The sequence below is a fragment of the Dermacentor silvarum genome, chromosome 8 (genome assembly GCF_013339745.2).
Source record: "Dermacentor silvarum isolate Dsil-2018 chromosome 8, BIME_Dsil_1.4, whole genome shotgun sequence".
Taxonomy (NCBI): Eukaryota; Metazoa; Arthropoda; class Arachnida; order Ixodida; family Ixodidae; genus Dermacentor; species Dermacentor silvarum.
This window is the reverse complement of record NC_051161.1, coordinates 172,626,995-172,643,273: the sequence shown is the minus strand read 5'-3', so window position 1 is coordinate 172,643,273 and position 16,279 is coordinate 172,626,995. Positions and strand designations below refer to the sequence as shown.

Below are 16,279 nucleotides of genomic sequence, written 5' to 3'. Positions count from 1 at the left end.
TTGCTTGTTCGCAAGCAACACAATGTTGTCAGCATAAAATAAACCTCGAAGCTGCTGCTCAACTATTGTGCCGGCTTGTTTTTATGAGAGGTTAAACCCGATATTGATTCCTTCTACTGTCGTTTCCATCCTTACCATGTACATCATAAACAGCAGTGGGGATAAAGGGCAACCCTGTCTCAGTCCCTTGTTGATATGAACTTTATCCTCGCTCCTCATCCATTTCCATTCAACACAAACGATATTTTCTCAATCTCCTTCAATAGCTGTATAGAGTCATTGCCAATACCTTCCCCTTCCAGAATATCGCACAAAATGTTGCGATCTACGTAGTCATACACTCCGGTAATGTCTAAAAAAGCCACATACAGTGGTCTCCTTTGTTCTTTGGATATTTAATACATTGAGTAAGGACAAATAAGTTGCCATCCAGACGCCTACTGAATCTGAAACCATTCTGAAGTTCTCCCAATATGCCATTACAGTCGAGTCTGTGGGGATGCGTGACTCTCACGAGTCCCCTAATGTTGTTTTCCCCGCATAGCTCGCATCTCCTGTAATCCGGCTCCTCCACGTGGCTAAGCGCCGGCAGCGGTCGTGGTGGTTGCGGCATATTGCGAGAGATGGCGCGAGTGTCGCGATGCTAACGCCACGAATGGCAGGGTGACTTGGGAGCAAAAGGTGGAAGGCGCTTCCTCTTGAGGTTGGGATCGGCGAGCGATGCGGACGTTCCGCGCGTGCGCCTATCCACACTTCGCGAGGCGTGGCTGGGAGCAGGGCACCGGTATGGACGTGGGATCGGCGAGCGATGTGGACATCCCGCCCGTGCGCCGATCCACGATTCGCGAGACCGTCTCGCGTGGCTGGGAGCAGGGCATTGGTATGGACGAACACGGATGGTTCGAACGCGCCACCGTTCGTGTGACCGTACACGTGAACGACTAGGCGATGGTGTCATAGCAGGGGGCGAACATATTCGCTCTCTATCCAGTCGCGGTGAGTCGGACTTCCTTGATTTGTCGCGCACCCATGTGACTATTCTATGTATAGTAATTCGGCTAGCGCGTATCAGTGTACGAAAGGTGCAATAAATGCCCTTTTGTTTGTTTGCACTACTGTATTGTCGTTCCTTTGTCCCAAGAGCACGTGTGAGACCCCACAAGTCCCGCTACAACGAAATTCACGGGACATGCGAAAAAGTTTGTTGTGGCAGAACTACGTTGACGCAAAATTGGTATGTATACACGTACACCAAACGGCAAAGCTGCGAACGAAAGTGAAACCATCATCCCGGAAATCTTCGCGATGGCATGGGGGCAAAGGTTGAGACGTACCGAAGGCAGTCGATAAAGTCTACCTTCACGGGAGAATGCATTTCTCGCCGCTGTTACAGCATTTTTCGTAAATTGCGGTCGACGCCTAACCCAACGCGCGTGCCCGGCCAATTGCGAAACTCATTTTGCGGCACATGCACCGCCGCATTGAAGCGGTCTGAATTATCACAATTTCACTGCATATTATTGACAAAGTCGGCAAGCTTGGCAAGCTTGACAACCTTGCACTTACCGGAAGTTTTATTTCCAGAAGTCGGTCAGCCTGGATTTCTTACACTCCATGGTAAGCAAAGGCGTTACGCAAGTCTCATAGTCTGTTAAAAGAGGCATCACAATGTGATTGTTGTGGGTTCTGATAACCTTTCTGATGAGATAATAAGGATCGATTATTTTCAAAGCAGTCGCCGGAGTTGGTGTGCCTTACGGACTGTAATTTTCGCCAGACGACGAGACGTTAGCATCTTGATGACAACAGCGGCCGCTCGGGTGCTATCTTGAAAGCAATCTGCGACGTGCACCACAAAGTGAGCGCCCGCGCGGGCCACATCTTCAAAGCGATCTGCGATGTGAGCAAAGTGCAACTAGTGCCGGTAAAGTCATGTAGGCTGTGCTTTCGGCGTTTAGTTCGCAGTGAAGCGAGAGACGGCACAGAGGTCCATTCGCTCACTGCTATTGCCGCGTCTTTTCACTCTCCAGCGTGTTGACACCGAGTTTCCACGGTCATCGAGCGAGATGTGTTCATGTTTACCTGTGCGCACGTGACACCGTGCTCGGTAATTTAGTTGGCGAGTGTTTATAAGGTTATACGGCCAATAAAACTACTATCAGTAATTCGTATGGCTGTCTACTAATCTGCTATCGCAATCGATGTTTCGCCTTTCGGGCGAAACTGCGAAACTGCGAGATTTTTTCCTTCCGCTTTCTGCCGACGATCATAAGTGCCTTCTCCTGGAGAGCGAGAAATTTGCGCTTCTTCATTGGCATAGCCATTTCGACCGGACACACACCACAGAAAATGGCAGCGATTGCGGTGATCCCCTGTAGTCTCGCGCAGGCACGTGATGACCACACGTGGCTATGTATTGCAGTGGCCTAAATCGGTACTTTGAATTTGATTTCGTTCGCGAAAACCTCGTTCAAGCGGACGTACAATCGTCACAGCATCGGAAGGGCCTTCTAATTTGACTACTCGGCAGTTCCAATTTCAATTCAGTCCTAGTTTCGTTCTCGAAAAGTTTGTTGAAGCGGAAATACCTAATAAAACGCATTCATTATGAAGGGACTTTTTTTGTATTACTTTCTATAGGCAGCTCATTCCCCATCATCGGAAAATCTTCGTTGTGGCGGAAATTTCATTGAAGAGGCATTCAATGTAGGGGGATTCGACTGTATTCTCTGTATATGCTTGCAGCTTCAATTTTATCGCCTGCATTGCTAACCTGAATATTAACGATGTAATGGTCAACGGTCTATACGAGTAAATTATACCTTTTTCCTCCTTACCTTTATAAATTGAATTCATTCTACTTTGTTGTCAACTGTCTGGTATCCGCCTATCTTGTAAGCATTTTGCTACTGCTTTCAACAGAGCTTCCTTACTCTTTGGTCCTAGCTCATTAATCAGTCTATAGCGGGAACCTCGTCTAAACCTGTGGCTGTGCGTTTAGAAATTTTCTCTTCAGATGTCTTCTAGTTGAAATTACTCAGCACCAACTCCTTTCCCATTTGGTTCTCGTTCATTCTCTTTCTCTCCTCAGAGACCACCTCGCCATTGCCCTGAAATGACTCTGCCGTTATTTTTCGAACGCAATTTACTGCCGCGTCCCCTTCCATTTGTTTCCATCTTCGTCAAAGATATGTTGCTGTACTGTTCCCGACTTCCTGCCTAATAAGTTAATGTGGTTCCAAAATATTCTAGGTGCGGCCTTCTTTTTCTCACGTATTTCTGACAACCAACGTTCACTTTCACCTTTAATCTTTGCTTGAACTAATATCTGAACCATGGTTTTTTTCCCGCGGTATATTTCCCATTTTCTGTCTATTTCATCCTGCGGCAACTGTGAATTTTTTGCCCGTCTGTGTTCTTGTGATGCTTTCCTTCGTTCGTCAATCGCCTCCCGTATCTCCCTGTTCTACCAGCTTTTTGGCTTCCCTTTTCCTTTCCAACAAGCATATTGCTTCTCTTTCCTCATTTCTCTCGCAATTACACTTACAAGCTCACTATATTCTCACTCCTTGCTTGGCCATTTGTGAAGTTCTTTCTCGACTCTTGTGACCATATTTGCTATTTGTTCAGCGTTCAAATTTGAACTGGTAATTCTACGTTTCCTGCTCTCTTTCCCAACTACATATCCCATTTTCAAAATGATGCTTTTATGGTCACTCCCTATGCTGCTATATCCTTCCTCGTCAATGACCATTTCTTTCAACTTATCATAAATTCCTTCTCTCATCAGACAGTAATCGATGGCCGATTGTCTATTTACGCCTTCCCATGTAATCTGGCCATCACATTTAGGTCCCATATTCACGATAACGAGGGTACATTGCTTACAGAGATCTAGAAGTAACCTCCCGGCGTTGTCGGTATAACCGTCTAGATCCTGTATGTGTGCATTCATGTCACCCAACAGGATAATTTCACCCTCATTCCCGAAACTCTTAGTATCCGCACTTAGGCATTCCACTAACTTTTGATTCTCTTCTTTGCAATTTTTCCCTGTATGTAAATACGACATTCCAAGCCACGTTTTACTTCCTCTGACTGTGCCTGATAGCCAAAGAGGCTCTTGACACTTTGAATTTACTCTTTCCCATTTGGCCCCCTGATGTACGAGCATTCTGACAACCCTCCCTTTCTTTCCAATTTGGTTTGGTTGCACCCTTCCCAAACATAATTATCAATCATTGGTGGTTCTCCTAAGTCTCTAAGGCGCGTTTCTGTAACCGCGTATGCACCTATTTGTTCTCTGTTTAACTGCTCCTCAATCTCTAACCACTTTAACTTTCTTCTACCACCCTGCACGTTTATGTAATTTATTGCATAGCGAGCTCTTTTCTTTCTCTTTTTTATTTTGTTACCGGTGCTGCTAGTCAGAGGTTCTCCTAAAGAACCTTCTTCATTACTACTTACCCTGGCCTCCTGAGAGCCCGTGGGCCCCCCCAAAAAGCAATTGCACGACCAGCGAGTCGCCAGCCCACTTCACGTCCAAGCCTCTGACCGAAGTGGATTCCGTCTCTTTGAAAACCACTATACCTTCTCACTTTCCTATTGACTTCCACAACCTTGAAACCTTTCGTTCGGCTCACTTTCCAAATCACCTCATTAGTGGCAGCAACTGCTCTTTGTACGTTAATGTCACGTACAGGCACCTCCGGCACAGAGCATACCACAATCTGCACCCGAGGAGAAACCTTGCTTAAGTCGTCTACACCCTTCGCCAAATGCTGGGCTAGCCCTTTCTGCCCGCTACTATTACAAGGTGGTGTGCTGTCCATTCTCCGTGAGCTTTTTTTTAGCTCGCTCCATGACATTGCCTAATGTCCTCCCTGGAAACGTCCCTACCGCCACTCTTTTGTCGCCTTTCACCTGCTCCACAATTGCCTCTGAGCGCTTAGCCAGATTTGAATCACCCGTGATTATGACCTTTTCACTCTCCCCTTCTGACAAGGTCTCACCCTGCTTCCCTTTGTCCTCCTTGTGCCTGTGATTCGGACTTGACACAGGCCATTGACCCCTGCGTTCCTGCTTTCCCTTCGCGGCAGCTTCAAGGTAGGTGACCCTCTTTCCAACTGCCCACCCTGCATGTTCCACGCATTCTGTGCACTTTGTGGGCACTTCTTGTCCTGTCCCGCCGGGAGCCAGTATTTCATCGTCACTACCATTTTCGTTCCTAATGGCGGCCCTGTTCAGTTTTTCCTCGGCTGCTCAGAGCCTTTTTTCTACTGTCTCCCGTGCATCAGACTCCTTATTGAGTGCATTTCTCAGCTCTGCGCTCATCCTGGACCTTGGCTGCTCGGACTTTTTCTTCCACTGCCTTCCATGCATCACGCTCCATATTTAGTTCAGTTCTCAGCTCTTAAAGCTTAAACTTTAAAGTGCCACGATTTATTTATTCAAAATTTGTCACTAAGTACAGTGAAATCTCGATGATACGATCACGGCTAATACGAATTTCCGAATGATACGAACTTTTCTGTGGTCCCGGCTGAGCCCTGTTAGTTTGCAACGTGCTAGAAAACGGTTGTTACGAATCGATTTTCGACCCGCGTCGGTTGATACGAATAAACGCCGCCCCACCGACGGCCGCGAATAAGAACAGCGCACAGGCATGTGCTTTCTCCCTTTCTCTTTTGGTGCGGAGGCGTGGACGCGGCGGAGGCCGCGACTGGGCGCGAAGAGTTTGAAGCGGTGGCGCTTTTGTGGCTTTCGTGCTTTTCCTCCTTTTCCGCGTGCCATCAGCCGGACGAAGTGGCTGCTGTGCTTCGGGCCGCGTTCTTTGTGTTTGCGCCATTTTGCCTAGTCGCAGCGAGCTATGTCTACCGAGATACGATCTCGGCTGATTGGCGCGGCTGTACGCCGAGGCGCGGGAGCCTCCATTGGCGCGTCTTCCGTCAACTGCGTTATCGGTGCCGATGGCACAGAGCGATTGTCTGTTTCGCTGCCGGAGTCACACGGTGCAAGATAGCGCGGCACGTAATCCACAGTGCAAGGTAGCGCAGCACATTCAGTTGGGTGCTCCTCCGCTTCTCCCGCTAATCGCCGTATTTTTCTTGCCGTAGGAGGCTTGCGCTTCCATATTCCGAAGAGTGCTTCGTCCAAAATTTCTTCTCCAATGAGCGACGATCCATCACTAACCTGGGAGCTCTCAATAATCCGAATTCTCCGTGTCAGGTGAAGACGCCGGCGTGGTTTATAAAGCAGACAACTGTGGTTGCCATCTTGCCCCTGCCATAGCAGCAACCAATGGAGAGACGCCTTTCAGCACGGCAGTCAATCGGAGGCCCGCTTTCATCGGAGGGCCCGTGTGACTACCTATCGCAGACCCGTGCTTCTTTTGTGTTTGTGCGTTTGTTACAAGATGGCGACGACCCACGAATTGAGAAGCGGAACGGCGAAACTTTGAGCTTTCAAACGATACTAAGATGGCGGCGGCGCTCAGTGGCGGGAAATACGAGATATGTCTCGGTGAACTGCGGTGATTTTGTCCAATTTAAAGCTGTTTTCTCACCCTGCGCACTGACGAATCAATCTTTTTCGGGCACTTTTAGTGTGTTTTCAGCCAAACTATTTTGATACAGCGTTGCAGATACCGAAACGCGTGGTTTTCAAAAATCGATTTTTCTCGCGATTTTCGCAACCTGATCCCGGGCCTTAATTTGGCTAGTTTTAATTGTGTTTCGGTGATACGAATTTCGGCTAATATGAATATTTTTTGGGACCCCATGAGATTCGTATCATCGAGACTCCACTGTATCTGCAATAAATGTCGAGCAGGTTTAAGTCATGACACACGTTCGCACATGTTCAAACACGTGGCCACGCTCTGACTATCCTACAAATCCAATATTCACGATAGAGATACGCAGGCTCTAAAAACACTAATGGCTAATATCCTTGACCCTTCCAACCTACTATTTCAAGACCAAAAAGACTTAACGTCCCATGCGGTCGCACGCGTTGAAACACGTGTCCAGAAAAGACTTGCTGACCAAATACACCCGATATGCACACGGAAAAGGGGGGGGGGGGAACCAATAGTTGATAGCCCTGCCGCTTCCAATCTACTATTTAAAGGCTAAAAAAAAAAGCCACCAAGTCTAACAACAGAAGCTACCTGAAGGCATACAGAAAGAACTTATGTTTTTGTCGTCGCCACGGAGCCCCAGAGAAACACGTCCGTCCGCCACGACTGCCACCTCTAGTATTTTTTTCGGAAAACGCAGACGTGCGGCCAGAAACAGAGCCAAGACAGAGTCGATGGCAGTGTGAAGGCGGAAGGCAAAGCGTGCGCCAAATTGTAAACATGATGATAATCGACGCTCATCGCAATGGACCTAGTTGACCACACTGACAAAGACACATTGGCTCGTGATGCTGGGCTCGATTTCACTGATTTCAGCTCCGATGAGATGACATGTTGCTGAGGGATCGCGCTGTCGGCGTCGTTGCGTACTATGACGGCGGCCCGGACACCGGCTTTTCCAAGCGCAAAAACAGCGAGGACTGCAGCAATGCGACGTTGGGCGACGAAGCTGGTCCCCACCTGGACGAGCCGTTTCGCGGACTGTTCGGGCATCTTGCGGCATCATATGGACATGGCATTTTCTGCTGCTTGCAATTTCAGGTGCGAGTTTAGCGAGCAAGTAACACCTGCGCAGCACTACACGATAACAGAACTGCTGAAACTCGAAAGCGCACGGCACAGAGTCGAGCAAAAACGAAACCTTTACACCACCCATGTCGTTATCAAGGGTAACGCCATAAAGTTTTTTCTAAGAATCTAATAGAAGTAGACAAGTAGCATTTTCTTCTGTCTCATAATCCAATGAAATTATCTGTTTAATCTGAGTGGTTGAGTACTAGTGACATAATTTTTTTTAGGGCCTTCGTCATCGGGTAAGTACCTCAATGTCCCTGGGGAGTCTTATCGTGTCCTGTATTTACCTCAATTTCTCGATTACTAAAGCTCTGTTCGTGATTATATTGATGCCTTAGACGTTCTAGAGCATTACTCTATCACTTTAGCTTGACTTTTTATTTGCCTTTAGTGTCCATTAAACTGCTTGTAGTATAATTCTGCTCCTTGCTGGTGTGTCGCTACATTCAATGCTTAATTAATCTTCCTTCCCGATTGCCTGGGGCCCGCCTAAAAAAAGCTACAGCCCGTGCCGCGAATCGACGTCCTGCTGGTGCTGCTCCACTATCGTTAAAATGTATCCCATCCCGCACAAAAGCGCTGTTGGTTGATGTCAATGACGGTAAAATTCTTTGCCTTAGCTACTTAGCCGATACAGTGCCGTCCTGCGAAGTGCCATGTTCGGGCACTATGTGTGCGATCCCCACATGGGTCCAACATCAGGGAGCACTCACAGTGACAAAGTCCGGTACCTAGTCAGTCGGGGCGACCCGTTTGCGGTAGTGCTTGGCGTTCCTGTTGCGCCGAGAACGATACTCAATTGGGCAGCATCGAGCACGAGGGGCTCCGCAGCGCATGTGGCACTACGTGGGTGGTCTCTACACCGAATATATCGAATACTCTAAAATCAAATAGTAGATATTAGATTCGTGAAGGGAATTATTCGAACTTGCACTATTCGATTTGATTCGGTGATATTCAACTATTATTTGCACACCCCTACTTCATATACTAGAACTGAGCTGTTATCAGTGCTGGCATCCTACTTTGGTGTTCTCTTTAATAAAAATAAACCGTACTGTATATCTTGATTTTTATGTGCCTAAGTTACTGATAGCTCGCTACATTCTTGTGTCACAAGTAAAGGGACAACGCGTGGAAGAACGACGACGATGAAGAGCACGCAGTGTTCCAAACAGCATGAGCGCTATAGGCGCGTGACCCGAGCCGTGATCTAGAGAAAAGGCAGTGCTGAGCTGGCATTGTCTGCGTGGCTCCGGTCCGAGAAGGTTGCCTTGCCAGCACCGCACTGGCGACGGGAGCAGTCCAAGGTGTGGCCGTCGACATTCGAGCAAGGCCCCTCAAGCTTGCTGCATCCTTTCATAGTAGTTCGGGGCACCCCAGCAGCAATCCCCCTTCGAAGGCAGGCCAACGGTGGCCCGCAAGACAGTCCCCGGGGCACCTCGTTGTCAAATGAGCAAGGCACCGGACGGAAGCGGCGGCCGAACACGTCGCTAGGCCTAACCGGCCACGTCGTAAAATGACTGGGATACCCAGACTGATACACCGGCGACGAGTTCGACAGGAACGTCGGGTGCAATAACTCTGTACGTGATGCAACTTGGACGAGGAATCCACAAGAGTCGACGTCAAAAACGTGAGAACATTCCACTCGTGCAGCAACGCAGCCAGAGAGGCTAGAGTTGTCAGACTGTGGGGAGTGTTTAGGACTAAGACTGGTTATAAGAACAGCATACCTGGCTGCTAGGATTTGTGTACGATTTAGAACGGCGTGTACATGTTGCACTTATTTCTTATGTTTATTATTATTAGCTTGGTCTTCGGGGGAATCTCTTGTTTTGCTTGCTTTCATTGAATCATGGCAGCAGCATTGTGAGCAGAACGGTGCATGTCCCAGAACTCAGCCGCCTTTCTGTCTTTGCTGCAGTTTTGCCTGCTGACGCTCAAGTGCCGGTCCCAGTCCACGTGCAAGTGCTTTATCAAAACTCGTATTGGCAGATCGAACACAACTGTGCGTTGGTGCCATCAAGAAGACAGCCTGTAGCGTCACCGTGACGTCGACAAGCCTACGGCTACAAATACTGCTTCAACGCAGCGCTTCGCTTCACATGGCAGCAGCGGTGTGAGCAGCACAGTGCACGTCCCAGAACTCGACCGCCTTTCTGTCTTTGCTGCAGGTTGGTGTTTTGGTTTTGGTTTTCATGTTCACTGTAACTGTTTGTGTTAAACGTCTGCCACACCACTGCTGCTGCCAATAGCTGATTGCTAGAAATATTTGAGTTTTTCATAGTTTTTTTTTTGTTCACGCAAAATGAGCAAGGAACTGGCTACTGCTCTGGAGGACCTTAAGAAAGAAATTAAAGCAGAATTTAAGGCTTTTAAGGACTCTTTTGAGCGCGATATTCGCAATGAACTGAGAGAAATTAAGTCCAGCCTTACTTTCATTAATCAAAGCTACGAGGAAATGAAAGCTGACCTCTAGACAACCATAGACAAGAATAAATCACTAAAAACTGATAATGCCAACTTGAAACAACAGTGTAAGTCGCTTACTTCCAAGGCAAAAATGCATGAACAGAGGTTAGTGCAGTGCGATCAGTATTCGCAGAATGCAAATCTCGAAATAAAAGGCATACCCGTAGATGCTAATGAAAGTCTGGAGGAAATCATGATAAAGCTTGGTGATAAGATCAGCGAAGTTTTCTCACCTGCATAGAACTGTCGTACCAGGCAATTCTTCCTGCAAAAACATAATCGCACAACTCCCCTCTCGACGGAAACGTGACGCCGTTCTCGAGAAGGCGAGGAAGGCCCAGCTATCTTCCAAAGATTTCGGCTTTCAGACGCTGTGGGGGTATTCACCAACCTGGAGCGCGTGCAACCGCAGCTATGTAGGGTTCGGGTGAATAAGCCAACAAGCGAGTCAACTCGACAACGTTTATTGCTGTGGGCAATAAAGTACACTTGCATGGGGAAGTCCTCTCTCTCTGTGTAATAAGTAATAAATAGGCTTGCCTCGTTGCGTGTGGAAGTCACGCAAGCGAGGTCACTCACGGGTTGCAGCGGGTATATCCGTAGGGGCATGTCAGGTCTAGCGAGGTCAGAGAGACCCGGGGGTCTCTCGGTCACGCTTTGTTATACCTTTTTACCTTTTCGCGAGGGGAATGTCCTCCTTGCCCGTCGGATACCTTCCCTCTTCCCGTGCGGGCACGCGCGTCGCGAGAGGCGAGCGAGAACCGGGAGAGGGCAAAGTGCCTCTCTCTTGTGTCCACCCGGCTCCCGCTGCGCGCGCTAGACGATCATACGCAGGAGCGTAAACAGGAGTCGGAAAAGGCCGCGTTGTAGCCAGTTCTGCACTATAAACGGTTACGTTATAAGTGGTCTATACTGTATTTGGTATACCCCTAATCTAAAGCAACACGAACATTACAAGTTTGAAATTTTTTGTCACTGTTCCTTTAAGAGGAGATTGATGCTGCTTCCATGGTTAAAATTAGCTCGACTGGAATGGCCTGAACGTCCCAAAAGAGTGGTGCCACCAACACCATAAATGAGGCATTTGTCCTCACCGCCAAACGCTGGTTGATTCGTGCGTGCACTGCATAGTGTCTCAGTATTGAGGTGCGGGCAGCGTCGGCTTGCAGGCTGTGCAGCTGGCCGAGTACCACGCTCTGGAGCCACAGCACTGGCTCGGCCACATCGAAGTGCACTGCCGGCTGCGCTGCTCTCTGCTCCCACCTGGCCAACAGCACCGCTTCATCCTCGTTGCTGTAACCACACAGATCACCAATGCAGCAGCTTTACGAAGGCATTTTGGAGCTGCCATTCGAACATGCTGTCTCCTACGTTGGGAGCAGGTTTCCAGAAAGGCACACAGAAAAACAACATTTATTTTAGCGTTGTCTTCAGTTTTTAAAATGCTATCCTCATAGGAACTAGGAATACAACAAGTTTGAGATTTGCTTTATTTCACCATTATGGCACAACAATACAGAGCAAAAATGTACATAAAGGGTGAGGATAGCGGGAAAAAAAGCTGCATTTTTTAGCAGCTTGACTAGCCCCGCCACCCCCTGCTTACGAAGACAGCAACGGAAACAAGCTCACAAAGAACAACTAAAAGCAATAATTTTCAAGGTCACACAGAATAATTCAAAACAATTTTCATGTTTCAAGTACAAAAAAATTCAGGATATCATAACTAAAATAGCATTTTTCTATAACGCGCGTAAACCTTCACCTGTTAGTTCAAAATTATTTATTGTGCTCGGAAGACAATATTGTAATAGTTGCAGTCCATAATTAGTTCGCGGCCGGGGGATATACCAATGGTTGGTGTGTCTTGTTAAGTGTAAGGAGGAATTAAGAGTTAAATTTGCTAAAGTGCAAATGTGACTGCCTTTTTGAATTAATTCGGACTTCAAAGCTGTCAAAAGGTGATATTCGTATAGGGTTGCAACTTTTAAAACTTTAAACTTGACAAATAATTCGTCCGTGTGCCCACTGTACGACAAACGTTCAATGTAACGCAGGGCATTTTTTGCAAGTTGCGCAACGAGTTCTTGGTATCAGTAGCCCAGACAGTAAAGCAGATGAGGAGAGAAGAGAGCATAAGCTTTTGTCGCTCTGGCAGTAGTGTTGATATTTTCGCAAGATACCTACGGTTTTACTAAGTTTATTTTTTATGTAGTCTGTGTGGTGTTCCCAGGACTCGTGAAACACAACACCCAATGTCTTTGCAGACGACAAAATTTCTATTCTAACATTATTTATACTTAGGGAATTAAGCATTTTGCACTATGTAGATTTGGCCCAGAAAAACAGCTTTTGTTTTAGCACAGTTAATACATAGTGAATTCTTTACTGTCCAAGTGATACAAAATGGCAGCGACGACCCAACACTAAAGACTAGGGGCATGCAAACACTCGGATATCAGTGAATCGAATAGTGAAGGTTCGAATAATGAAATTCGCAAATCGAAAATTTACTCTTTGATTTTTCGAATATTCAGTACATTCAGAGCCATGACGCATCTCGTGCTCGATGCATTGTGCTCGGCGCAAGAACGAGCACACCCCCGCTGATGCGCTACTGCTTGAACGAGCGCACCCCCGCATGCACCGATGCTTGACAAAACCGCTTGAAAACTTGCAGCACAAGTTAACAAGAGTACTGTATACACAAGTTCTTGCTAGGAGACGCATGTGAAGAACAGGTTTTTCGTGCACCAAATTTATAAGCATTAAATTTCGAAATAAATTTGCTCATATTACATATTCGATTCGAAACCTACCATTCGGTATTCGCACACCCCTACAAAGTACAACACGCTGCCGGATGTGCTGTACAAACCTAGAAAATTACCGAACATTAAAGGAACACTAAAGAAAAACACATAAGTTTCTTCCATTTCAGGGTAATAAGTGGAACACAGTGAACATCCTATTTTTAGAACTCCCTAGGAGCCACGAATACGTCCGAAAACACGATTCTGCATGCCATTTACTGCCCCCATGGGCTCAAATTGCCACAGGCACGTCCGACATCACTCTGAAGGCCTGCCAGTACCTTTATTAGGCGTATCATAGCTCGTGCTCTGATAGGAGATGGCGTGTGCACGCATGTATAATTAATGAATACGTACCGTGTCCCATGACAATTGCCCCTTTTCACTCTTGGTATGCTTCTCTGCCTAACAGTGCTGTATTGAGGGGAAGCTAACTTTTAGGAACCAGCATTATGCAGCGCATCGTGCTTTCCGAGCATCCAAGACATTGCTGAGGATTACAAAGGCAGAATCGGCGCCATTGCTAAAAGCGGCGAATTTTTTTAATAACAATAAAAAATGCGGCACCGAAATGAAAGAAGCTTGGTAGCGCACGTCGAAGCAGCTAGGCCTAGCGTTACCGCAGTGTTGGCTACGGCTGCCAGCGGATATTTATTATTATTTATTTATTTATTGATGCTGTCAACCCACAATGGGTCATTACAGGAGTGGAATAAGTATAGAAAGAACATACAAAGTGTTACATTCCTTGATATGCGTGCGAGAACGCCAGTTCGAGCAGGCGGGTGATAATCAAAATGGTTGTGGCTATGATTAACGCCGTTTTGCACCTGCGGTCATGGCAAAAAGTCCGCGGATGGCGAAGGTTTTTTGCGCCCGAAATTTCAGACGTTCTTATACATTGACTCTATGGGGTACGTGGCGGTGCCGCGAAGACGTCCGAAAAATTGGTCATTGACTGTATTAGAAGAGAAAATGGAGACCGCCATTCTATTTATTGCATTTCACAACAAAACCCCAGCATGGGTACCAGTCAGTGTGACGTAAGGGATTTCAAAGTACTGTATTTGGGCCGATGGTTCTCGAGTTCAGGCTCTTGTAGAATGCAATATGTAGCACAACTTATCTGATAAAGCAGGCCAGAGCCGTCAAAATCCTTTTTTTTTCCGGTGTTGAGATGGGTCCCGCATCCCCAATTACAAAAATCAGAAGAAAAAAAAAAGAGTAAGGAATAGGAGAGGGGCGATCATGAAGCAGGGTATAAGGGAGCTTCAACACGCAGGCGTGGGGAGAGGGTGGGGTTCCCTAGGAGCTTTAAAGGGCGGATAACCTTGCCTCGAACTGCGGCTTCGAGGCAAATTCGCATGTAACCTGCATCCTGACTTTACCATTAAATGTTTCGTATTGGTGCACGTTACACACGCAAGAATACGGCAAATTGTTTCCATAGTGTCCCTTTAAGGCTTGATATTTTGTGTATCATGAATGATAATCAGCGGCGCGAGCACATCATGTTCTTTATTCTGCCACTGATAATGTGCTTGCAGGACAAGGGCTAGGCCGCTTGTTCGTTCGTGTTTAACTTCTTTATCAAAGACACATACTGCCGAAGACATAGTTGACGAAGACCACTCAGGTACTCGAACTCTGTGCATGCCTTTATAAAGCCCAGTGCCAGACTTGACAATTCAAATTCCCTTAAAAACAGTCACACAGTGAAATGAACAGAGTCGAGACTGATGGATGTTTGATGGCACTTAATTACGCTAACCTGAGTATCATATTCAGAGCAGATGAAGTGAGCCGCCCGATTCTAGATACATATGCTTTCAAGTAATTCAATGAGATAATTTTGGTGAGGGCTCCATATCGTGCAGGCATATTGCAGTTTAGGTCTAACGTATACATCGTAGGCAAGTTTTCGGATTTAATTTGTGGATAAAGAAAGAGACCGTTTAATGAAACCAAGTGTTTTGCATGTGGCTGCTACTAGTTTCGTGATGTGATCTGACCAGTTTAGTTTGTGATAAGGACACCTAAATATCGGTACAAATCAACACATGCAAGATTCGTGGAGTTTAAGGAGTATGAATAACTTAGGATGGATCGCTTTCGCGACACTTGCATACTTTTACATTCGGATACATTCAGTTTCATCAGCCAGAGGGTCTACCAGGTTTCCATTATGTTGAGGTCTTTCTGCAGGAGTGACTGGTCAGTGGTACAAGTTATGCGACGACAAAGTACGTAATCCAAAGTACGTCCACAAATAGGCAAATTGAGGACGAAATATCACTAGAGAGGTCGTTTATAAAGATTGAGAATAAAAGTAGCCCAAAGATAGAGCCTTGAGGTACGCCTGAAATAACATTGGAGGTATTTGAGTGATGGTTGCTAACAACAGTAAACTGAGTGTGGTATGAAAGGAACGAGGAAATCCTGGAATCCTGGACAGAATTAAAGGATCTGAGGAGAGGGAAGAAAGTTTAGCCATCAGACGTTGATGTGGGACCCAGTCAAAGGCTTTGGAAAAATCTAGGTAGATAATGTCAGTATAAAATGAAGAATAAGTTTAGGTTAAGGTCTGTGGTGAACTCTTAAAGCTGTGTATCGCAAGCAAATCCAGAGTGGAAACCATGTTGCTTGAGAAAAAAGAATTATTGTCCAGGTGAGAAGCGACTAGTGAGTAAGTTATATATGCTCTAGCATTTTACAAACAATACATGTTAATGAAATTGGACGGCAGTTTGATGGATCTGAACGGTCGCCTGCCTTGAAAACCGGAACAACCTTGCTAATTAGTTTCCAATCATCTGGGATTTATCTACCATCTCCATGTAAGCTTTCACGTAAGCTTTCACGTAAGCTTTCGATTGACGCAGGCTTGACACGCTAGTTAGGGACAACAAGCTTCGATGATGAACTGCGTGCTTGTTTTCACTGAACCTCCTTTCACAGTCAGCACTTCCATGCGGGAGTGCAATGACCGCACTCACAAGCTGTTAGTGGTAGTTTTGAGCATGAACACACTTTGCCAGAGGGCCACCAAGCTTGTCGATGATTCCCCGTCACAGCCTTCACCAACAAGGAGAAGAGAGTTCCACTCATCTGTCAGATCTCATTAGGACTTGCAGCAGGGCAAAGAATGGCCTTGTGCACAGCTCTCCTTCAGCCTTTAGATTTAACAACAAGCTGTTGTTCAGTGGCAACCTTGAGATTAGGTATTTGGCACAGGTTATGCAAAAAGCTCATGCCTGTAGGTGAAATTATTGCTTTT

The 16,279-nt window shown here is 46.6% G+C and overlaps 1 protein-coding gene across 1 annotated transcript in view; it reads right to left on the bottom strand.

Moving 5' to 3' along the window:
• Positions 1-16,279, bottom strand: part of LOC119461848 (serine-protein kinase ATM) — a 754,892-nt gene that overhangs the window by 202,431 nt on the left and 536,182 nt on the right. Inside the window, exon 48 of the mRNA XM_037723219.2 lies at positions 11,284-11,482. Within this exon, the coding sequence (XP_037579147.2) occupies positions 11,284-11,482 (199 nt within the window). The remainder of the gene's footprint in view (positions 1-11,283; positions 11,483-16,279) is intronic.